This window comes from Myxocyprinus asiaticus, chromosome 18, assembly GCF_019703515.2.
Source record: "Myxocyprinus asiaticus isolate MX2 ecotype Aquarium Trade chromosome 18, UBuf_Myxa_2, whole genome shotgun sequence".
NCBI classification, from domain to species: Eukaryota; Metazoa; Chordata; class Actinopteri; order Cypriniformes; family Catostomidae; genus Myxocyprinus; species Myxocyprinus asiaticus.
The window spans coordinates 27,783,970-27,808,735 of NC_059361.1; the positions used below are offsets into that span (position 1 = coordinate 27,783,970).

The 24,766-nt window shown below is 37.4% G+C and overlaps 1 protein-coding gene across 2 annotated transcripts in view; it reads left to right on the top strand.

Moving 5' to 3' along the window:
• The window catches only part of LOC127455935 (zinc finger protein ZFPM1-like), a 107,122-nt gene that overhangs the window by 33,762 nt on the left and 48,594 nt on the right, over nucleotides 1–24,766 (top strand). Inside the window, exons 2-3 of one of the 2 annotated variants that reach the window (XM_051724121.1) lie at nucleotides 16,422–16,565; nucleotides 22,830–22,958. In XM_051724121.1, coding sequence (XP_051580081.1) covers nucleotides 16,422–16,565; nucleotides 22,830–22,958 — 273 coding nt within the window. Of the gene's footprint in view, nucleotides 1–16,421; nucleotides 16,566–19,908; nucleotides 21,508–22,829; nucleotides 22,959–24,766 lie in introns of those variants that run through there. The other variant, XM_051724122.1, reaches the window with a different exon arrangement.

Genomic DNA, 24,766 nt, shown 5'->3' on the forward strand with positions numbered 1-24,766 from the left:
TGGTTTAGTTGGTTCACTAAGGAGTTGAAGTTAATCTCATTAATGTTTCCTAACCATCATTAATGACAAACCAGTTGTAATTAGATTTAGTGAGGCTGCAGAGATAACAGCACTAATTAATGGAAGGTGTTTGGGTATGTGCATCGGCACACATAATGTTAAATGTGGATGTCTTTGTTTTATACTTTTTTCTTTTTGTGGAACTTTAAAATATTTGTTCACTCAAAGGAAATTCTGTCATTCTTTACTCCACCCTCATGTCGTTCAAAACCTGTATAACTAACTAACTTCCTTAGAACACAAAATGTGAATTTTTTTAAGAGTACCCTGGTCACTTTTTTCCATACAATGAAAGTTAATGAAGAGTGGGGCTGTCAAGCTCCATAATGAAAAAAAGCACCATAAAGAATCATAAGTGTTCCATACAGGTCTTCTTTCTGAAGTTTTGTGTGAGGAACAGACCAAAATGTATCATTATTTGCTGAAAATCTTGACATCTGCCCTAGCTTTCCTTTTTGTTTTCATGAGAGAAGTAGAGATGCCAGATTCGTGAATTAATCCTTCTTTTGAGTCGGATCCGTTCACAAAAATGGTCTAAATGTTTCATTCATGAATCAGACTGATCCGATTCAGCTCTGGTTGGAAAGACATGAGGGTAAATAAATGATGATAGAATTGTACATTTTGGGTGAACCATTCCTTTAATCCTAGCTTGCAGTTGTACACCCAAAAACTAAGTTGTTACCCTTAATTGAATTGTAGAAGTTTTTTATTTATTTAATGTCTTTCATTCAGATTAAGTACTTTCATTGAGCCAACATAATTTAGTTGGATTAATTTAATTGAAATAAATGTACTATAGTAGTTTCTGTCAAACTCTGTTTACTAAGGTTTATTTAAAAAATGTTCTAATGTTGGACCAAATTAATTTATTTTATTTATCATTAGGAAATGCCGGGTGATCAAGTGTAAGGACAGTGAAACTGTTGCACTGTCAATTTAATAGCAACTGCTTATAGAGCTAAGCAGCACTCGAATCAAGTATCATTTGAAATGAATGTTCATACCTAAGCACAATCTTCACAACAGTGGTAACCCCCAAAACTCCAGCATAACAGACACTCTTTTTAAATCCGAACATTAAACATTGACCAATTTCCTCCTATTCTCATCTTGCTCAAAATGCGTAAAATAACACTTAATTTCAACACTTTTTTCATCAATGCTACATTAACACCACAACAAGTATTCATGTAGTCCCAACTCCCAACAAATGGATTAAGTAAACTTCCATTTTACAAATTTAAATGGATAGAATGCAGTGAAATCAAGTTGTGACAGAATGTTCTAGAATTGTGTTGCTTCAGTTCATTTGAATTAAGTAAATTGCACAAGCAGCAAAAATCCTTTTTCTGAGTGTACGTTTTTGTAAAAGAGAGCAAACAGGCATGTTCTGTTTGCTTGCATCTTAGACATGCACATCAGAGTGTGCTGGTGTTTCCATGCACTCCTTCATTTATCATCTTTGACATTTAGCTGTGCTCTCCCTATCTTCCTCTCATCTGAAAAGAACACATTTTTCCCATCAGAAATTCCGTTGTGACTTTTGCATTTGAGGGGTGCAGATACTTCCTTTTGCAAACGGCATCTATGTGCGTATCTTTCTCGGGCTGCGTTCACTCATCCCAACCCACACACACACACATTCTCACAGCCCTTCTCTACTTCTCAACATGAATTTTATCAGAAGCAGTGAGGGCTCCAGTGATGCCCTGCCTCTTGAAAATACCCCTTCTTTCCTGCATGCTGCCAGCTGTATGGCCGTTTATATTTAACATACCTACTCCATCTGCCCTCACCACCCCCACCCTATGTTCTTTACACTTATCTCTGTCACCTTTACACATTGCAATATTTTTATTTACTTATTTATTTTGTGCCTGTGCAACAATAGTGAAAGATAACATTTCAACCGCCATATTCCCATCTAGTTCCAGCCTCATTCCCTCTCTTTTCTTCTCTTGTGTGTCCGTACCTCAGGGGTGGCACATACATAAAGTTATTTCTTTGGCTTACGAATATTTTCAAATGAGATTTCTGTCAGCAATGGTTGTGGTGGATGTGAACAGCAAAGGTGGCTTGAATTACAGCTTTTTAAATTATTTTAAACTATAAAAAAGTAATTTATACCATAGATAATAAGTCAAATCGACCATTTTGAAAGTAAATAGTTTTTACAAGGGTTGTGTTGTGATTGAATCAAGGTTTTCTAGAAGTTCTTCTGAAACCATTTCATTTGATTTCTCTCAGGTATCATATAGAGCTTGTTTTTAGAAATTAAAAAGTTGAACGAGTATTCAGTACTGTATCTTTAATAGTTTACAGGGCATTTTATCAGTGAGGGGACTGAATTATATTGTGATACTGTATTGTTTTGAGGCAGTGCTGACTGATGAAGACCGCTGAAGTGTTTTAGTGCGTTTGAGTGTGTGTATGACCTCTGTGCATTTGAGTCGGCTCCTGGGCAGTAGCTCACTGTGTTGTCTATTTTTATGTGCTTTTATGGTGATTAAGCCATAACAATTATACTAGAGCCATAAAGGGCTTTCCACTGCCTCTTGACAAGAAGGAAAAAAATGAAATGCATGCATAAATGTCTTTTAGCACATTAGTTCTTAGAACACATTTGAAAATTATAATGTATTAAAAAACAAATTTTGTGTTGTGCCCTAGTGTTAGTCACATTGAGCTGTGGTGATCATACTGAAGATCATCATTATAATGCAATAATAAAAAAGTCTTATTTTCACAGTCATGGCCGAGTGGATAGCGCATGCGTTCCAGACACATAGAACAATAGTGGTCAAATGGAAGACACGGGTTCTAATCTGACGTCTGTCATTTGTACATCCCCCAGTAATCTCTTGTTCCCTCTCCACAATCACTATCAATAAAAAGTGGCAAAAAAGCCCATATTTTAAAGCCCCACAAGGCCTTTTATCAAACTAGTCTAGGCACCGCCCTCTGCTTCTAGGAGGCACCTGGTGTTCTAGTGCCCCAGTTGGCACATCCGTGTTTAGTCTTTAGTCTGGGTAAGCACAGCTGGGGATGTGTCTGCACGGGGGAGCTGGAAGATCTGCACAACCCTTTCTCTTCATGAAGCTCTGATCTCAGGGTCGGAATCTGGATAAGCAATGAAGGCCGCATGCGTGTGTGTGTGTGTGTGTGTGTGTGTGAATCAGCTCTAGTAGGAGGGCGACGATGTATCTGCTGTGTTCTGTCAGGGCAAAAAGTGATTGGCATGATGGAATGGTGAAAAGAGGAAGAGAAAGAAGGACATACCATCCTGATGACCGCCTCTCCCTTTCTTCTGAAGAGTCTCAGAGCCGTTCCGGGTGAAGATGAGTCTTTAAAGGGAAAGTTCATCCAAAAATGAAAATTCTGTTATCATTTACTTGCTCATTACTCATGTTGTTCCAAACCCATATGTCTTGCTTTCTTCTATGGAACAGAAATGGAGATGTTAGGGACTGACAGCATCAGTCACTCACCAGAAACTCAACATTCACTTTCATTGCATCTTTTTTCTATACAATAAAAGTGAATGGAGACTGATGCTGTCAGTCCTTGACATTCTGCCTAAAATCTCCTTTTGTGTTCCATGCAACAAAAAGTCATGCAGGTTTGGAAAGAGGAAGGGTGAGTAAATGACAACAGAATTTTCATTTTGGGGTTTAAGGGGATTCATTCTTATCTCCCTCTACCCTCCCCTGACACATTCACTCTTAGATACTGTATAACATGCACAAATTTGCAAGGGATGAGTATGTGCAAACATGCAAAAGTGTTTTAGAGGTTACGGCCATCATGATATTAATTTACACTTTTGATAGTAATTTAATCTGTGCTGGCTTCTTATGTTGGCTCCGCTCTTTTAATTGAAGAAATTTTCATGGGAAAAGAATGTGTCTGAATATTGCTGAAGGCTTGTCCAAGGACAGCTCATATCAATCAAGTTAGGGCCTGATAACAAATGCAACAATGTCAGAGGCTGTTTGCCAGTGCTTTGGGAGTCTGTTTTACCTTGTTCTGTATTTGATGAGGTCATTAAAGGAATACTTCACCCCAAAATGGAAATTCTGTCAGCATTTATTCATCCTCATGTTGCTCCAAACTTGTATGCCATTTTTTTCTTTTGTGGACCACACAGGAGAGATTTGGAAGCATTTCATGCTGTTCTTTTCCATTTAACAAAAGCGCATAGTGACCAGAAAAAGCACTATAAAAGTAGTTTATATGACTCATGTGCCATATTCCAAGTCTTCTGAAGCCAAATGGTAGCTTTTCTTAAAAATTTCTCCTTTTGTGTTTCACTTAAGAAAGAAATTCATATGGGTTTGGAAACACATGAGGGTGAGTAAATTATGAAAACTTTTTTATTTTGTGGGTAAACTATTTTTTTAAATAAGGTGAAATAAGGTATTTTGTTTACCATTTAGCTTATAAATATCTTTAAAATGAAGGTCATTTTTAGTTGAGACATGAATAATAGCAAACATGCACAGATCAGAATGTCTGTGAGCCTGTGTGTATTACACTTATATGTGAATTAATTAACAGGTTGTGATCCCCACGTAACCCCAGACTGCTGTTTGCCCTGTTGCTCATTATTCAGTTAGACACGTCTCAGCAGCTGTTTTGCCACCCCCTTTCATAGCCTGAGAGCTTGATGTGGCTTAAAGTCTCTTTACCTAAACACACGCATATATACTTTTGTGTATTGCTCTGAACCACCATTTCAGTGGTTGGGTGACGGAGAAGAGGGAGCGGTACTTCATACAAAAGAGTCAAAAGAAGTGTCAAAATGTGTGTCAAGATGATTAAGCATGATAATGTTTTGCGTCAATATGCTTGTCAGATTCTTTTTATGGTGATTTCTTTTTCTCAGTGTCATAGAACAACAGTTTTATACTCTTTCTATCTCTTTTTCCTCTGTTTCTTTCTCCGCTCTGCAATTCTTATGAACATTTTCTTTTTCCATGGTAAATAGGGCTGAGCAAGATCACAATATATATATTTTCCAGCCTTTTGCTGATATTTTATATACATCTCAATATTAATGTATTTGCTCTGAAATGTCTTAATATGCTTTATTTTAGGGCTGGGAAATTTAGCGCATTAATCTCTGCGATTTGATAAGTGTCCGTTTTACTGCTAAATTTAATGCAATTAATGCAGTATCCGTTTTTTTCACCTCCTTAAACTTTACTTATGTTTTTCCTCACTTCCTGTGGCTAAAATTGGCATATATAAATTTCCAGAAGGTACATGCTCGACTCAAATGCACATCCTAGCACAGAACTGATTGTGTGGAGCAGTGCACTGCACGCTTACTCATTGTGCGTGACGCTTGTCCTGGGCATAATAAACTTGGGAGCGAATTTACTATAAGGAGAATGGAGACTTCACCCACAAGTGGTGAGCCAGCTGTGAAAGGTACGGGAAAGCTGCCATATCTCTTCGCATTGCCCGAAAATGCTCATTATCACTGTCATCTGAACCAGTGTCGGAAGCAAAACAGCACTGAAGAGACCCTGCGTTTGCACAATAGAGACTGAACGGTAGCCAAAGAAAATTAAAGTTTGAGATTTTAAACTTCAGCAAATTAAACTTTATTTGTTTTAAATCTGTAGTGTCTAATAATGCATTGGCAATGTACACTTAAGTTTCTCTTGCCAATGTACAGTACTTTAATAAAAGTTTTATACCTGTAAAAATGTGTCTAATTAACTCTATCTGCTAAAAACTTTACATTTTTAACATGTTTATATTTAAATAATTAAAATAAATGAAGACTAACCATTTTCTTGCAAGTTTTTTGAGACAAAATATAAAGTAAATATATTTATTATAATGTACCATGATTATCAGCGATTTATTTAAATATGTGAGTTTTCAAATGTTTAATGCAAAATGTAAAATAGAGTAAAATGTAGTAATAATCAAGGCATATTTATCACACTATTCTTCACTACATTAATTCAGGGAAGAATGATATTTAACCATTTTCATTTATTTCATTTATGCACTAATTTAACAATACATAGTAATAAACAGCAATATTTACCTACATTTAGGAAAACTTAAGGAAACTTAACTGCCTAACAATAAGCACATTAAAATCATTGCAATATTCACAGTGTTCATTGCTTAATTATATATCAGCAGCAAAATCATTGCAAATATATTGTGTATGGTAACCAGTGATTTTTTTTCCCCCTATGGGCTGCACTTGCTGTTGGGTGGGGGAAACGTGGATAGAGGAGAAAGGAGGAGAGATTGAACTATTGGGGAGTGAAGTTGCCAGGCAGCCAGAGTGGAGACCCTGGACTATCGAAGCCAGGCACGCAGACAAGAACCAGCAGATAAGCCGTCTGATAAAAGATAGAAAATAGCTGCAGATTTCAACTTTCCCACCATCCAAGATTCACGGGGAGGAGGGGCGGCTGGGTCAACTACTTATTTCATCCATCCGTATCTGTCTTTCCCCATGAACAACGTGCAAGTCTATTGAGAAGGCACACACACACACACACACACACACGTTCAGTCTTAGCGATGGGCATTTTACACGTTATGCACACCCACTCAGTGTGTGTGTGTGTGTGTAAGTATCCTCTTCCAAACTGCCAACATCTTTCCTGACCTTCAGGAGAAAAGGATTCTCTGCATTCCATACAGAACAAGAAAATATTTGTCTTGCACACAAATTCCGCAAATTCCTCTCAATGCACATGCAACTAAATATTCACTTCTTATTTTATTCCTCCATTTTTCTCATTCAGTCTCAGATGCTCTTGTTATCCAGGGGAGTAAGAATGATCTGTAAAAGTGGGGGTCACCATAAACAAACTTGCACTGTTTTCTGTCATACTCTCATGTAAGGACTCACACTTTCCTCCCTTCTAATCGTATCTTTCTCAGTCTGCAAACAAACATAGGCGCACATGCTCAGATATGAGTCCATGTACTCACACATATGATCTGTTTAGTCTATTCCTGCTGTCCTAGTAGTGGGAGGAAGGTTGGAGGGGGTGACGGAAGGATGATGTGGCTTAGTGCAGAGCGTTAGTCTGTCAACAGGACGTGTGTGATGAGATGCCAACTGTAGGGTGTTGAGCGCTGTCTCTTAAGAGGGAAAATGTGTCTTCTCACCTCTTCAGGAATAGGGGCCAATCGGTCCTTATATTCCTCAGAGATAGAGAGAGAGAGACAGAGAGAGTGAGAGAGAGAGCTGTGGGGCTTCTAGTGGCTTTTGGGGTGTACAAGGTTTTTCTCTTGTTAAATTTAGATTATTGAGATTTATGTTGTAAACATAAGCATAGTAATGCTTTTAGAGGTCTGACAAATTGAGCTGTGGTGCTCATGTGAGCAAATCCAACTTTGAATCCAACTCGCGACATTTCGTGATCCCATTGCCCTGTCATATTTTCTGTGTTCTCTTCACTAATCTATGAATGAAAAAATATGTATGGCAAAAAAATAATAATTAAACATGGTAAAATTCAACCTTTTCATGTACAGGGTTTCCACCAACATAAAAAAAACTTTTCTAATTGTGATTTCCAACACTGGAAATTGATGTACAATTCATGTCAATTAATAAAGCATAAAAAGTAATGGAAGGCAATGGTAATTTCTATAGTGAATATACATTTTGTAGTTATGCTCTTAAAAAAATACAAATAATTTTTTTTAAATCATCATCTAGAAATTCCTCTTTGTGAGTGCAATCTCTATAAAAATGATTTTAAAAAAATCCTTTGAATATAATGTGATATAATGAATATCTAATTATATCATTCCTACTGTATAATCCTTATCCTATAGAAAGATGTGGGAACCTCGCATGTCATGTGAATAAGAGGTTTTAAGTGTCAACATTGTTATGAAAATTTTAAAGGAATAAACTTTAAAGGAAAACAAACTCGTCCTTCGTTTATTAAAAATAAAGAAGCAAAAATTATGGTTACAGTAAGGCATTTACAATGGAAGTGAATGGGGCTAGTCCATTAATGTAAGGATATACACCGTTTTAAAAGTGTAGCCACAAAATGGGAACATTAAACGTGTTAACATTTATTATAGTGTGAAAAAAATAATTTGCTTTTCTTATGTGTAATATTATGTCCATAACTGCTACTTTGTTGTCATGGTGACATAACCCCGGTAAACCCTGTAATCAGGTTAACGCTGTAATGGCAGTAAATCCCTAATTTAACACACTTAAATTACGTTAAGACATATAAAGTTTACATTTTGTGTTGTTTTTTTATTTTATTTTATTTTTTAAATAAACAAGGGACAGATTGAAATATTGTCAATTGAGCTTCGCTTGAATTGAACCTGGAACATTCCTTTTTAAAAAAAATAAAAAATTTCTCAGAATGTGAAGTGTATATATGTATGTGTTGTGATATACACTCCAGGTCCCTATCAGTACAAGTGTTCCAGCAGGGAAGTCGTTAGACGTATTTTGGCTGGGCTTTTTTTCTCTCTAGGAAGGGTCTGATAAATGGTTGGGAGCAGGTTTGTTGATCTGCACTTGCCGGGGTAGTTTTTTTTTCTCAGAGGGGCATGAGAAATACCCTCAGATGTCCCATTTATCTCTAAGGCGTCCCGGCTAGCTTGTAACCTTAGAGATATTGTTGCCAACAATCCCACCTGCCCTCTGTGGACACAAAGAACAGTTTCCAACTGGGGGGTAAAATCTGATTTTTCCCTGTTCCGGGTGAATCCATCTCTCTGTTTTTATTTCTTCTTTCTTTCCCTCACATTCTGTCTCCAACCGTATCGCCTCTCCTTGACCATTATCTGGCAGACAGCTCCTGCTCATTAAGGAGTTAATTTTCTCCTCTCTATCACTGATTAGTATAGTGAACCTAAAGCACTGTGAATTCTTTAAATTTGCCATCCCTGTTATCAAAATAGAAAAAGGGGAATGGGGGATATTTAATCATTTAAGTAGTCTTCCTGTGGAACTGCCGTTCTATTTTTTCCCCCTCCCAACAATGTAAAGAAATCCTGCAGAAGCCGCCCAGTTCAGTAATTCAGTTTTTAAAGCATGAAAAAAAAAAAAAATGACTTGATGAAATTCCACTATCAGCTCCGAACCAATATGCAAAATATCTTGCTGGAAATCAAATAGCTATTATGTTTTCATTTCCACGTCGGCGTATTTGCTTAATGAAGAGGAGACAGATCAGACCGGTAGAGAGAGTCTGCAGAAGCCGATAACCGGGAACGGCTCGCAGCTATCCACACAGAGTGACGCTCCCAGTCAGAGAGAGAGCGAGAGAGAGAGAGCGAGAGAGAGAGAGAGCGAGAGAGAGAGAGATGAAGAGTGAAAGAAAGCGAGTAATAGGGAAAGAGCGTACAGACAGTAAAGTGATGGAGGGAGGTAAAAGGTAAAGCAGAAAAGGAAGGACAGAAAGAAAAAAGCAGATAAGGGAATAGAGGGATGTCTTTAAAATGTGCCTCTTTGCAGTGGCCTGGGCTCAGGCTGTTTGATGTTTGACAACCTGCTGACAAATTCTTAGTGAGGATCAATCAGGTCTGTTTGAAGTGTTGGATGCCCACCACACATTATCACCTTACAATAATCAGTCATTTTCATAAGTATTATAATCACTGACTCGTGTGATTTAACTGGAAATGAGAACAGAATCTTCCTGTTCTGCTTACTCTTTTTATTTCATTATTAACACACCTTGTCGAGTATAACTATGTTATTATATCTGCGTTCTCTGCTTTGATTTTTTGATTAATTATTCTTCATTGTTTTGCTGTTAGTTATTACTCTTTTCTATTCAAGCTTTGGCAAAAAAGGTGTTCATGTATAATGTGGTCCCAGTAGTTTTTTTGTTTGTTTTAAGGTTTCAGCTTAGAATTATTTTTATTTATTATTTTGTTGTTGTGGATATTCTCCCCCTTTTCTCCCAATTTGGAATGCCCAATTCCCAATGTGCTCTAAGTCCTCATGGTGGCGTAGTGACTCGCCTCAATCCGGGTGGCGGAGGATGAATCGCAGCTGCCTCCACATCTGAGACCGTCAACCCACGCATCTTATCACATGGCTTGTTAAGCACGTTAGCACGGAGACATAGCGTATGTGGAGGCCCACGGCATCCACCGAGGCATCTACGCACAACTCACCACGTGGCCCACCGAGAGCGAGAACCACATTATAGCGATCATGAGGAGGTTACCCCGTGTGACTCTACCCTCCCTAGCAAGCGGGCCAATTTGGTTGCTTAGGAGACCTGGCTGGAGTCACTCAGCACGCCCTGGATTCGAACTCGTGAATTCCAGCGTTGGTATCCAGCGTTTACCACTGAGCAACCCAGGCCCCCCTTCAGCTTAGATTTTACAGGAATATTTTGGGTTAAATACAAATTGAATGTGAAGTGTGTAAATTCTGTGCCACTAATAACACCAAACAGAATTGTAAAAAACATTCCCCCTGTCTGCCATTGGTTAAACAACAGATAGTCCCACCTCAAACCCATGCCATTGGTTGAGACAAAGTCACTATGTTGAACTTGTCAGGATGCTCAAATATGATTGCGATTTGATAGCGGTAAATAATATTTTCTGCATACCTTGTGTTTAATACTGAATTTTACATTTTAAAGAAGTTTAGTCAGCAGATTCCACAATAAAGTTTCTTATTGTGAATAGTGCCTTGTCAAAGAAGAGACCTACGTAGGTGAAGTCGTAGTGCTCACTTTTACTGAATGAACACAAGAATGCCGTTCAGTAAGCTGCCTGCTGTGTTGGCAGAAACAGAGATGGTGTGAGTCTTTGTATATGAAGTGAAAGTCCACTCCTGTACGCCGGTGTGTCCGCAGAGGTCCTGCCTCTCTTCCAGTGAATCGCATAAGCCCTGAGGCTCCCATCTTATCTGCGATTACAGCAACTCTACTGACATGAGTGCTGTCCAGCCAGCTCTCTGTCTCAGCACTCAACTGGTTCATCAATCATTTCAGCAAGTTTTCAGCTTGCAGTTTAATACCTCCCTTTACCTCTCTGTATTGAAACTGATTTTTCAATTTTGAATGTATTTGTTTGGAGCTTTTCACAATACACAATGTTCCAGAGCAGCTTTACAAAGAATAGTGCTTTACCCTTGGTGAGCAAGCCAAATGCGACAGTGGCAAGTAAAAACACCCTAAGATGTTTAACCATGTGCGACCCTGTGTCCACATGTGTGGACATTGTATTTTGGCTTCGCTATACGCAACACATAATTTCATTTCATTTAAACCGACTGATCTCAGTTCAGGAGACTCTGGGCTGTCAGTAAAAGGTTAAATGTTAAACGTACAGAGTTATGTGACGAAACAACACAACAGAGTTTGTTTTTGGGAGAAACGCCAATAAAACTACATCTGGTAAGAAACCTAATAAAGTTTTTACATTGAAACCTGTTTGGGTCAAAAGATTCGACTTTCTAGTCTCACCCGATATGCCATTTTTAAAATGTGAGCAATTTATTGTGAAACACCACACTGCTAAATACAATGTACTCAAATGTGTACAATAGCACAAGGTTATTATTTACGGCCTATATTTACGTTGCATATTCACAGTGAGGCTTTCTAAGGCTTTAAATGGAGTTTAATGGAGTACGGTGGCTTTCGAAATGTTCTGAGACCTGTGCAGACAGATAGCACACTGGCGGTTAAGTCATTCACTAAATAAGGAGCAAGGGAGCATCCTAAAACTTTCCTATGAAGCCAAGTGCATTCAATCCAAAATTCTTATCAAAAGTTCCGTTTCAGGCTGCAGATGATGTTTGAACCACTCAGTGTGGTTGGCGGAAATGGGACAATGGTATTCAGTACTTGTATGATTTTATTTTAACATGGTTGGCAGTGATTACACGATGTTGGCCATATACTTGTATCAGAATTAATTCTGCTAATTTCTGATTGGTAAAATATTTCAGCACTGGCTATCACTTGTTTGTTTGACACTGCAAAGAGAAAACATTGAGATTTTGTTGCCAAAGTAGAATAAAACATTGTAACATAAAAGTTAAATAAAATAATTTACAGCTGTAATGTAGGGCTGAAACGGTTAGTCGACGTTATCGACAACGTCAACAATAAAACGTTTTCGTTGTCAAAAAGTCGTTTGATCTCATTTAACGTAACATGAGGTCAGATATGAAACCGATGATGCGCAAGAGGAGCACTTCAGTTTGCGCCTGACTGAGGAGAGGAAGAATTACACAGCTCACAGACCAGAAGCACTCTCGTTGTGAAATAGGTGGAGCTGGAGCTGCTGCTCCGCTGAAGTAAAACTTGCGTGTCGAGCGTCTTTAAAGAAACAACCCGGTGTTACATCTTTAATGTGGTTATATTTAATGTGTTATAGCTTTAGTAAAGTTCAAATAATAAGGAAGCAGATCGTGTAAATACCTACAAATTCAATTTTTTTGTCATTTCTCTGTGCAGTCAACGCCTCTCCTATGAGTTGTGTGAAGTATCCTGATCTAAGGGGGAGAGATTGAAACTGCACACATCTGATGCACACACTGTCGCGGGGACACTTGTCCCTTGAGCGGGCACGTTTAATGCAGCTAGATTATAACGTGATGGCTCACGACTTATTGAATCATAATATGTGTGTCACTGTGCATTTCTTATCGTGAAGAAAACTGCAATACGCAGCTTTATTAATAAGAGAGAGTTTGTTTTTTTGTGAGTTAAAGATGAATTGAACTGAACAGAAAGGTGAGAGAGGGTAGTCTTCACCCCATTATACACTGCAACAAATATGTTTTTGATTTGTTTTTGTTTTTTTGGCTTGTTTTCCAATATAAATATCTAAACTCCTTTAAAACAACGTACATTTTCTTTAGCAGCTATACTTTAGAAGATAAATGTTTTATCTGAGAATGTTGAATATAATATTAAAAATTCAAATATTTTAAAATATCTAAAATTCCTTTAAAAAAAAGATGCATTCACCTGAGAAGCAGCATATAAGATATTTAGACTTGCTTTTAGAGAATAGATCTCGAATATAAGTATATTTTGTCTTTACTGCACTCGCAGAAGTATAACCAAGTGATAAAATTCACTTCTATACAAAATACACTTATATTTGATACTTTCTCTTAAAGCAAGTCTAAATATCTTATATGTTGCTTCTCAAGTAAATGTGTCTTGTTTTAAGGATTTTTAGACCATTTTAAATGGAAAACAAGACAAAAACACTTGATAACAATAGGATTTTTTTGCAGTGAATTTCTTTACTGAATTAAACTTAAAGTATTTTTTCCCCCCCTTTAATTAAGTGAATGCCATTTAGAGGTATTTTTAAAAGATGATTTTGTCCTCTTTATTGTTAGTAAGCACGTTTTATAAAACCTTTTAAGTTGGGGCACAAGCTGAATAATCGGTTAAGAGCTAATGATTAATCGTTGCAATAATCGCTGAATAATCAATAGATTAATCGATTATCAAAATAATCGTTAGTTGCAGCCCTACTTTAATGTTTCAAAAACATGAATAACCAACACTCTTGGAAACATAATAAACAATTTGATAAAATTACTTTCTATAGCTTGGTATTATGTAAAATCTCACAACTCAGTCCTGTTGTCCACATACTGTATGTTGGAAAACTATTTGTTCTACAAATGTTTTTTCTTTTTTTTTTCCTTTGCATGTTTATTAGGTGCCACTAGTTACAAATCAAAAAGAGAAATGAAAAATGCACACAGCAGTCATGCACGGGTCTCAGGAGATTAAAGGGATGGTTCACCCTAACTGAAAATTCTATAATAATTTACTCACCCTCATGTTGTAACAAACTCATATGACTTGTTTGGAGAGATGCAGATGATGTGCTTTCAAGTGCCCAGGATCAGGTTTAACCCTTGGGTCTTGCCAATTAATATTAGTAAGAGTGTTTTAATGCCTACAGCTCTGATCAATGTGTGTAGGCACTTGTGCATGAAATTATACTACAGTTCAGTTCAGGTACCACTGTTCTTGCCTGAATGCACACACATATACCCACACATATGTAGACTCTCACCAAGATCTCAATGCTCTCCTGGAAGTATCTTTCTTCAAGTCCCTGATTTTACCGATACAAATGCTGTTCTTTCTTCTGCTGTATTGGGGCTGTTTGGTAATGTGGTGATTAACGTGAGGGTGAGAGAGTCAGTTCATTTAATCAGGGCTTAGGTTTGATGTGTTGTCTCTTAGTTAAATCACTGCCGCTAAGCACACTGGTTTGATGTGGACGGGGCCAGTTAATAAAGCCCTATCTCCTCCGCCTTCATCAGCTTTTTCACTTCTTTCTGCATGTTGGAGTGCCAGTTAGGACTCATAAGTGTGTCTCTTTCTTTCAGTTCGTCTTCTGCCTTTTGCTTTTTTATGGTGAAACCTGTCTGTACAGACTTGCAAGTTGAAGCCAATTTTAGTTTAAACATGGGTAAGGAAGCAAATGGTTGACTGCAAATATATATCCGAAAACTCCAACATTTATATATATGTTGGTTAAAACGTTTTGTATTAACAGATTTTTTTCTTTATGATATTTCCCACCCCCCCAATACAAATACAAATGCAAGTTGTCTGCTGACATTCAGTTCAGTTCTGTGAAATGCATGTATTATTGCTCAAATAAGATGAATAGAGAGAGAGTGAGGGAGGGCAGAAGTTTTTGGGGTTTTTTTCTCTGCACCATTTGATGTCTGTAAGCAGTGATGCGGCGATTTATTCATTTAACCAGAGCGGTAATAGGAAATAGAAAATCATAATTCAAACATTCATTTAAACGCAAATGTAATTGGAATTTTAAACAGAGAACTCCCTTTGTACAATTAAGATTAAAAGAAAATTTATTGTATGAAAATGTCGCCACAGATATAGAAAATTAGATCTAGTAGGGCCCGGTCTGCATTCTAAAAATATGGCATGTGTGATCGATCTTTTTACTTTTCTCTCTCGCGTCCTTTATTACTAAGGTCCAAATCAAAAGTGTGTTAATTTTATCTGAAATTACAGTGAACCATGCAGCCGTGGAAGTCGAAATTAGCCTAAAGATGTTTCATTTACAAAGACAGAAACACTTTGTCAGGGAGCGATTGTTTCTGAGCATTATCTCCACCTCGTTTTAATTGCTTTGGAAGTGAAATTAACAGAATTAGAAAAATTGCCTTTGCCTTTTTCTACAAGGCTCTTTATTCATGGGTATTGTTGTGTGCTTTGTATAGATTATAGGCCCCTTTGTTCTAGAAAGTGTAAATATATACGCCTCCAGTCACGGCTTTAGCTCCGAACAATCCCCTCTCCGTTCATCACAACTTAATGAAAATTAATTTACCAAAAACTGTGGTAAAATCCGATTTTCCAACCCCTGGTAATTTGCCACAGTTGCAGATGCATAAAATAAAGGGGTGTATAGAGGTAAAAGAGGTTTAGTTAAGCACGAGAATAATGCACTGTGCTGAATTTGTTCTACTCTCTTTAACACATTGTAGTTTTTGTCATCTTAAACCTAATTAAAATAACAATATGGATGGCGAGGGTTGAATCAACATGCAGTCCACTGTGGTGTCAAGTACAGCTGGCCTTTTCTGTCACGCAGTGCATTATAATGTAAAAAAAAAAGACAATTTGTACTGTTTTTTTTTTTATTTATACTTCAAAATAATTGTTAGATAATGCAGTGTCTGTTTTTATGTCAAGACATATGCTAAACATCACTTTAAATGAATAGAAATATCTTTATAAATGATATTACAATGTTATTATAAAACAAACCTCTGGATATAGGGTTATTTTTAGATCGACTCATAAATAGACATTTTTAGACAGAAAATTACCGAAACTTATCTTAGTTTCCTCATCATGGTTGGAAAGTGTTCGGTTTTGTTCAACCGCTGCCAGTTGGGAATGTATTCAGTTATACAAATGAGTTAATCACTTTGGTTACTGATACAGTACATACACCCTGTTAATTTACTTCCTTGTAGTCGAAAGCTCTGGGATTTCCAACCAATTAAATCTCAAAAAAACATGTAGGAAGAACTAGAGGTTTGAAATGAATCATACATTTGCTCGTAATCATAGAATTTATCATTCTGTATTTACAGAACATCCACATTTTTAAGAATTAACAGGGGATATTCACATACTGTAACCTGAATCCCTCATAGTGGACTGTCTCAACTGAGGCTTTAGCATGAAATGGGATCTTAAAAACAACATTAAAGTTGAAGCCTTTTCATTTTTTTTTATGCTTTTACATGATTGTGTGAGAAGTTTTTTTGTAAACTGACAGATTTAATAAAGTGGTGGTCTATACTCAAAAACTCTTTCTCTCTTTCTCTGTAGGCTCTATTGGGGATCTTAATGGGGGTGAAGATCTATCTGATGATGTCAGCATGTCAGGAGAGGAGGGCGGAGCTTCGGACCAGGAGGACTCTGCCGAGTATGACGGTTCAAGTCCACCTTCATTCGCACCAGTTTTTAACGAAGGTGAAAAGACACACACTAAAACATGACTGTTATATTAAAACTGTCTAAAGCTGTCTGAAAATTTCCCTTAGTGAGTTTGCAGTCTGAAATAGTCTTATTTGTTTGTTATGAAACCGTTTTGACACTGATGTCTGTTGATAACAGAAGTCTTAGACATCTTGCTTGCATCTGATCATCTGACTTCCGTAAAACCGGTTCCTTTTGCTATATGGCATACATAAATGAAATAAATGTGATGTTCAGGAAAAGGAAACACTCACTGGATGAAGTCGAAATCAAGTGTCCTGAAGAGATTCCAGATAACTCAAGATTAGATTGTTTTGATACCTAGTTTAGTTCCTGGAAGTGTTATATATTATGTTTTATAGACTTCAATAAAACAGACAATTTTTGTAAAAAAAAAATCTTTATTGCTATTAATGAAGAGGGAGTGCCCCTTTTTCTTGCTAGTTCAAATCTGGTGCCATAATTGTTTTATATTTGTATATACTGTGTTGTATACAGTGACGTACAAAAGTCTGAGACCATTTGTGAAAATCTTTCTATTTTGCATTCTTTTGATATATGCAGCATAACAGTTTCATTAACGCATGCACTCAAGCTGGCATGGGCTCCACAAGTTGGATGATCCATGTTATCCCAGCATGATTTGAGAATGTTACAAAAAGCATATTAGAAAACCATTTATAGGTCAAAAAGCACATTTGTGACAAATGTCACAAAGTTGAGAATTGTTTTTTTTTTTTTTTTTTTTTTTACATGATAACTTTTATTTGTTTTACATTTTTCAAAATTCTAAAAAGTTCTGTTAATTTCCTGGTTTTAATAAAGAAAATTCCAGATTTCCAATGTGGTCTCAGACTTGTAATCTCACTGTATGTGGTTGTCTTGTGGCACTTTTCTGTGTTTTTTTGTTTTTTTGCATTAGATATTTAAGCCACATTCTTAGTTAAGATTTCTGTTTCTCCCTTTTTTAATCTGGAAAATTCCTGCTCTTGTGATATTCGGGACTGAAGAGATAAGAGTGGGTTCATTGGCTGGTTTTGATAAATGCATGGAAATTCTGACAGGTGCTAATCGTGACTAGTTTCGAGATTGCCTGGTTTGTTTGTGTGTGCGCGTGTAGACGTGAGTATGCACTGTTCACATTTACCTCACATACTTAAGGTTTGGAATGTTTGTTTGTATTTGAGTATGATTTTTGTCATTGTTTTATTCTCTGATTTTTCTATGTGAAAAGACAGCCTACCTAAACTTGTTTTCTCTATCAATCCCCCAAACCCTCAGGGCTCCATGGTTGCCCGGTGCTGCTATTATCAGCCTCTGTAAATCAGCCATGTTTGACGAACCTGCTCTTTCAACCTGCGATCAATAACAGGTCTTTATCAGGCCAGCACTGGCTAATAAAGGCAAGCTCCCCTTATCCACCATCTGGGAGAGAAAGACACAGGCGATAACCAACTGATAACTGCCTCAGAAAAACACTCAACCAGCCACAGGACACACAATACTGATAACCACCTGTAAAATCTAAATCTAAACTAAAATACTATTATAACTTGAATAATAATTATTAATGACAAAGAAAGGGCTGGATTCCCAGTGTCAGTCTGAAGTCATGTTAGTCAGTGCGAGATCTTTCAGAGGTTTAAGGAATATATGATGGTGAAGCCCTGGAACTGAAGTCCTTGTCCATATCAGCAAAGAAGCTGATAAATCTTAAGCAAAGATGGCTCCAAGTTCCAGAACACCTTTTGTTATCTTAACGTCACACCATGGCAGAGCTGGTGAGGGTCTGATCATAGGCCAGACCTTGTTCCTGCTTTTACTGGGGCCAAAATAGTTAACACAGATGTGATTTAAAGGGATTAAAAAATGACAATTCTCTCATCATTTACTCACCCTCACATTGTTCCAACCCTGTATGGCTTTCTTGCTTCTGTGGAACACGAAAGGAGATGTTAGGCAGATTTTTAGCTACACTCACATTTCACTTTCATTGTATGGAAAGATGCAACGTAAATGAATGGTGCCTTAGTCTAATATAGTGCCTAACATCTCCTTTCGTTTTGCACAGAAGAAAGAAAGCAATATGGGTTTGAAATAACATGAGGGTGAGTACAATGATGAAAAATTGACCTTTTGACCTTATGGCAGGGTTTCCCAAGAGGGGTTGCATACCCATAGGAGTTCATAATGGAGCTGCAAGGGTTTGGTGAGATTTAAATAAAATGTAATTAAATTTTGAAATTTAAAAAAAAACATATCCATTTGAAATAAACTTTGATACAAAAATGAGTAAGTGTGTGTGTGTGTGTGTGTATAATATATATATATATATAATACACAGTACTGTGCAAAAGTTTTAGGCACTTGTGAAAAATCATTTTTCATTTATCACTTAATGTCATACAAAGTCCAGTAAACATAAAAAACCTAAATCAATATTCGGTGTGACCACCTTTGCCTTTAAAACAGCACCAATTATCCTAGGTACACCTGGACACAGTTTTTCTTGGTTGTTGGCAGATTGGATGTTCCAAGCATCTTGGAGAATTCGCCACAGTTCTTATATCTATTTAGGCTGTCTCAATTGCTTCTGTCTCTTTATGTAATCTCATTGCAGGGCTCCCTGTTCTTCTAATCTTTTCTATTTGCAAAAGTAATGTTTGGGAGTCTAACATTTATATTTCCTGTTGACACACTAAAGCTGAAGATATAAATAACCATCTTAAGACAAATGCTTTTGTGAAACTTCTTATGTGCCTAAGACTTTTGCACAGTACTGTGTGTGTGTGTGTGTGTGTGTGTGTGTGTATTAATTATTATATATTTTGAAAAGTTTTAACATTATTTGAAATCTCTGGTGTAAATAATTCTGGTTAAAGCAGTTCAGCTGACAAAACAGAATTTGGGAACCTCTTTTGAAATCATATATCAGATGTAAATATCTTGGCCTATAATACCAGCTAGTTACGGCTGACCTATTTAAGTCACAACTTTGGACTTAGTGGTCCATCGAAGACTCGCACGCAATCAGAGACGATACACTTTAGCCTTGTGTACCTTACAAGAAAAGATCTTGACCCTCCCACAACAATCTGTTTTTGATAAAGTGAAAAAGAGAGAAAAATTGAAAGAAAAATTACTTTATAAAAGATGAGGCCAGACAGAAAGAATGGAGCAAGTTGGGTGACTTTGCCCTCCAGGTGTGACAAGGGAAGTTTCTGTTATCAGATGAAGTGAGGTTGTTGGGTTGGGGAAGAGGTGTGTGTGAGTATGTGTGTGTGTTTTCATGCGCTGGTAGAGTAGAGACTGCCGAGGAGCCAGGCTGGTGCCCCCCCCCCCCCCCAGTTCTGATACCTGCCGTCTTTGCTCAGATGATACGGGAGATTATATTGATAATATTAAATGCAATAACTGTGGCTCCAGCTCCTCTCCCCGCGCTGAGCGCTGCAGGATAAAAATCAATGTGCCATTCAATGTGATTTATAGCTGAAAATAATAGGGCTTCTTTGGCAGGAAGGGGGGCGCATAACAGGACGGCATGCACTGGGACAGACCGAGAATGATCGAGAATGGCGGTTTGGCCTAGGTGGAAGTGGAGCTGATGATTGGGGCAATTGCTTGTGTGATTTATTAGATGATGAAGATCTAATCTCCAACCTGTTACATTAATAACAGCAGCTCTGACTGCGTCATGTGGACGGACATTTATTGCCGGTATCGATCGGCAGCTATCACTGTTTATCGCCACGGGAATGCAAGGGTAAACATGCCCTTTGTGAACCACAGATGAGCTGTAATCAAGGTGGGGTGATGGGGAAGGGGAGAAGGCAGATAGAAAAGTGTAGGAGTAGGGGCATGAAGAGGAACCACTCCTGCCATTCCATCTTAAAGGGATAGTTCACCCAAAAATGAAAATTCTGTCATTATTTACATACTAACTCACTTCTATACTCACTGTGTGGAAAAAAGATGCAATAAAAGTGAATGGTGACTGAGGCCAACAATATCCCTAACATCTCCTTTTGTGTTCACTGGATTAAAGAAAGTCATATCAGTTTGGAACAACAAAATGTTTCATATTTAGGTGAATTATTCCTTTAAAAAAAAGTCATGTCATTTCACCCATGTACATGCTACAGTGTCAGAGATAACGAGACACGGCTATCAGCAAGGTGATCACTTTGATCAAAGGGAATTACTAATCACTGGCATCAATGCCTGGGATATCTGTACTCTGTCTTTCACACTGATGAAACAGATCGGCCTTAATAAAAGGAAGATGCTCACCGTCTGTTGGCAGCGGTTTTCGTTTCCAATTCTCGCTTGGTAAATCAAAGGGAGGGGAGGGGAGTGGGGGGGAGACACAAAAACCACCCCTGTTTGGTGAGAATTACATAGACTGATTGAATTGAAGAACCTAAACATGAAACATAGCGATGTTATGTGGCAATGTGACATGAAAATAATAGAAACATTTAACGTTATATAAAATATGTGAGGTCATATAATAATGTAAAGTTAGCCTGTCATTATCTCAAATTGAACACTGACAGAGTAATAAAACCTCTCAATGACATTACATTATTTTGTGATAATGACTGGCTGACTGTACATTTTTCTGCTTATTAAACAGCTATTTTATAAATAAATAAATACAACCTCAATTCTGAAAAAGTTGGGACAGTATAAAAAATGCTAATAAAAACAAAAAATGAGTGATTTGTAAATTATATTCAGCCTTTGCTAAATTGAAAGCACTACAACTAAACAATATATGATGTTTTACCTTGTGAATTTCATTGTTTTTTTTATGTACAGTAATTTCAAATCAGATGATTGCAACACACCAAAAAAGTTGAGACGGGGCAATTTAAGACGAATAACAGTTTGACGAGTTAAAATAACAAGGCAATGTGAAACAGATGTTAAACAGGTGAGCCAGTTGTGTCATAGTACTGTATAATGTATAAGGAGCCTCCAAAAACAGCCTAGTCCTTCAAGAGCAAGGATCATTCGAGACTTGTCAATTTGCCAACAGATGCTTTAGCAAATAATCCAGCACCTTGAGAACAATGTTCCCCAAAGACAAATTGGAAGGAGTTTGGCCATTTCACCCTCTACAGTGCACAATATAGTTAAAAGATTCAAGGAATCTGGTCAAATCTTGGTGCGTAAAGGGCAACATTCACTTCTGAATGTGTGTGATCTCTGATCCCTCAGACATCACTGCCTTAAAAAAACATAATTCATCTGTAATGGATATTATAGAGTGGTGGTGGGGTAGTGGACTAAAGCACTGAACTGGTAAGCAAAAGGTTGTTGGTTCAATCCCCACAGCCACCACCATTGTGTTCTTAAGCAAGGCACTTAACTCCAGGTTTTTATAACTGTGACCTTAATTGCCTACCATCTGTAAGCTGTTAGTGTCTTAACGACCGTTCCACAGGTGCATGTTCATTAATTGTTTATGGTTCATTGAACAAGCATGGAAAACATTAAAACCCTTTACAATAAAGATCTGTAAAGTTATTTCGATTTTTACAAAATTCTCTTTAAAATACAGTGTCCTGAAAATGGATGTTTCTTTTTTTGCTGAGTTTAGTTTAGCGGTAATTAGGTTCAAAAAGCATATAAAGGTAGCATAAAAGTAATCCATATTACTCCAGTGGTTCAATCCATATCTTCAGAAGCAATATAAAAGGTGTGGGTGAGAAACAAATGAATATTTAAGTACTTTTTGACCTTAAATCACCAGTTTCACTTCCACATATTTCTTCTTTTGTTTTTGGCGATTCATGTTCTTCTACTGGGCAGGGAGGAGAATTTATGGTAAAAAAAAAAAAGACTTAAATATTGATTTGTTTCTCACCCACACTTATCACAGAGCTTCTGAAGACATGGATTGAACCACTGAAGTTGTATGGATTACTTTAATGCTGCCTTTGTGCTTTTTGGACCTTCAAAGTTTCACTTACATTGTATGGATCTACAGAGCTGATTTATTCTTCTAAAAATCGTTTGTTCAGCAGAAGAAAGAAAGTCATACACATCTGGGATGGTGTAAGTGTGGGTAAATGATGAAAGAATTTTTTATTTTCAGAATTTTTATTTTTTCAGAATCAAGTATCCAGAGAGCCTTGTAATTAAAGATAGTATAGCACAAAGATAAAAAAAATATAACACAAACGTGGGCTCACATACTATTAATAAAATGTTAATTCCCTGTCGTCACATTGTTCCTCTGGCCTTCAACAGAACCAAGAACGCACGAGTCCCTGGCATGGCAGGACGAGGCTGAGGAAGATGAGAAAGGACTGAATCGCTGTTCTGAACATGAGGAGGAGGAGGAAGATGGAGAAGGGGAACCCAAGTGGAATGGCCCAGGTCAGTCTCTATCTGTCCCTCCTGCATGAGTGTTTAACCGATGCATGAGTCACTGGCTCCTCAGGAAGGGCCAGCTGTAGCCATACGGTCAGCTGCCAGCCATAAAACAATACAGGCCATGACTTAATCATTTCTGTTTTGAATGGAATGCTTGATAAGGCCTCAGCTGTCCATACATTTTGGAGCAAGTACTGTCCTACTCATAAAGAAGAAGTTGAATCAACTGGACCTTCTTTGCTGGGTAAAGCTACACTTCCTGACACTTACTCACTTTTTCTGAGTTATCAGGCAACAACAAAAAAAAGAACTTTCCGAGATGGACTACCACAGCCCTATGACATCACGCCTGTGGCATGCACAATTCAGCCAGTTTAGATGAACTTTCAAATGTGTATCTGATATGGTGCCTTGTTGAACACAGTGCCTTAACTTAAGAGTCAAATAGCAAAGTTATGTAAATTGATGGTTAACTGAAAAAAAAAAAAAAAAAAAGACTAACAGTGCATGTATTGCCCACACAATGACTCAGAAAGTATTTTCATTTACATTCTGTGAAAAAAAAGAGATGGGACTGATCTGCAGTAGTGCAAATGGATGCATGCTGTCTTATCATTGATCACTGATTTTTTTCGATTTGTGGTACAAAGCAGCTAACAGCGGCACAGAACATGCATGATAGTACCACTTAAAGTTGAAATTAGTTTTTTCCCCCCTGTATTAAAATACTTTTCTCCTATTCCAGCTTAATATGCAGACAACTGTAGTTAAGTCATTTGTAGGTTAAAGCTGAAGTATGTCACTTTTTCAGTGTTAAAATACTTCTATCCCAGCTTAATGTGCAGAGACCACTATAAGTAAGCCATGCATGTTTTTTTGAAAACTGTAAACACTGTGTCTCTGTCGCTCTATAAAACTCCTGTTTGTTTTGACTGACCCACTTAGACAAGCCCCAACAATGTTATTCAACCAATGCCATGAGTTGGGGGTGGGACTATCTGACGAATAAAGTAAATAATGTAAGAATTGTCATTTTTGGGTGAACTATTCCTTTAATTTCCCCTGAAAAGTATAAACACTTTGGCTCTATGGTGCTATCAAAACGTTGCTCTCTACAGATCCCAAGTAACCAAACACAGCAACTTCGTCTCAACCAATGGGGTGTGTTTTGGGCAGGACTCTGTTTGTCAACCGACAGCAGATAGCAGGGAGTGTTCGGGAAACCTGTATGAAAACAATCATAATTTTTACAGTTGGTCAATGTTCTTAGTTTTTCCCCACTTGACAACATCCCTAGTCCTGGTGCAGAAAAAAAATAGATAAAATAAGCATGCATCAACCACTAGAATGCTATTTGTGTTTGTATTTCTGCCCCCAAACCGGTTCTATAAAATCGAAGACATCATAAGGACTTGTGTTGACAGAAAGATACAGTTTTTACTGACTGCTGTACTGTAAACAACAAATTGGCAATCTTTTATATCTGTCTGGATAACGTAATACAGGTTTTGCTATCTTTGTCCTAATCTTTTTCTCTCAGGACCACACGCCTGAGCAATACAGCTTAGCGATAGTGTGGATCTAGTAGAGTATGACATGATTCAATATGCAAGGCATTTTCTTTATCTCAAATATTTAGAAATTGCCTAAATATGTGTGTGTCTCTCTGTGTGTTTGCCTGTGTATGTGTGTGTGTGTTTTAATTTTTTCACATCAAGGATGTGTTTATTATCGTTCTGTTCCAGCCTGTCCTTTTAACAGTAATTGGAGTGATATTAATTGCTGTGCGGTTGCCGCTTGATGACAGCACT